Here is a 342-nt window from a genome sequence, read left to right as displayed (position 1 = left end):
AAAGCCGGCACCTACCTCTACATGATCATGGATTATGCAGAGAAGAAAGACTTGGAGCACTACATCAGTAAAGCATGCAACGAAAACATCCATGAGAATCAAGCTCGCATCTGGATTCGCCAGATAGCCAACGCTCTGGAGTACCTGCACGAAGTGGGCATCGTTCATCGAGACATCAAATGTGAGAACATTCTCATCTCGAGGCTACTCAACGCGAAGCTTGCTGACTTTGGATTCTCCCGACTCCTGAGGACGCCTAAAGAGCTCAGCAACACATTCTGTGGAACAACATCCTATGCCGCTCCGGAGATCATTAGGAACTCACCTTACAATCCTAAACTT

At 47.7% G+C, this 342-nt stretch overlaps 1 protein-coding gene across 1 annotated transcript; it reads left to right on the top strand.

The window, feature by feature from the left end:
• Positions 1–6: 6 nt before the first annotated feature.
• LOC103522102 (testis-specific serine/threonine-protein kinase 2-like) lies at positions 7–339 on the top strand (the record flags this gene model as incomplete). The annotated part of the gene is made up of 1 exon (XM_008487208.3): positions 7–339. A coding segment is annotated over exon 1 (318 nt), but the record flags the coding sequence as incomplete, so codon positions are not given.
• Between the last annotated feature and the right edge of the window lie 3 nt (positions 340–342).

Source organism: Diaphorina citri, unplaced genomic scaffold (genome assembly GCF_000475195.1).
Source record: "Diaphorina citri unplaced genomic scaffold, Diaci psyllid genome assembly version 1.1 scaffold6880, whole genome shotgun sequence".
In the NCBI taxonomy this organism is placed as follows: domain Eukaryota; kingdom Metazoa; phylum Arthropoda; class Insecta; order Hemiptera; family Psyllidae; genus Diaphorina; species Diaphorina citri.
The sequence above is the reverse complement of the archived record's forward strand: the minus strand, read 5'-3'. Positions and strand labels throughout refer to the sequence as shown.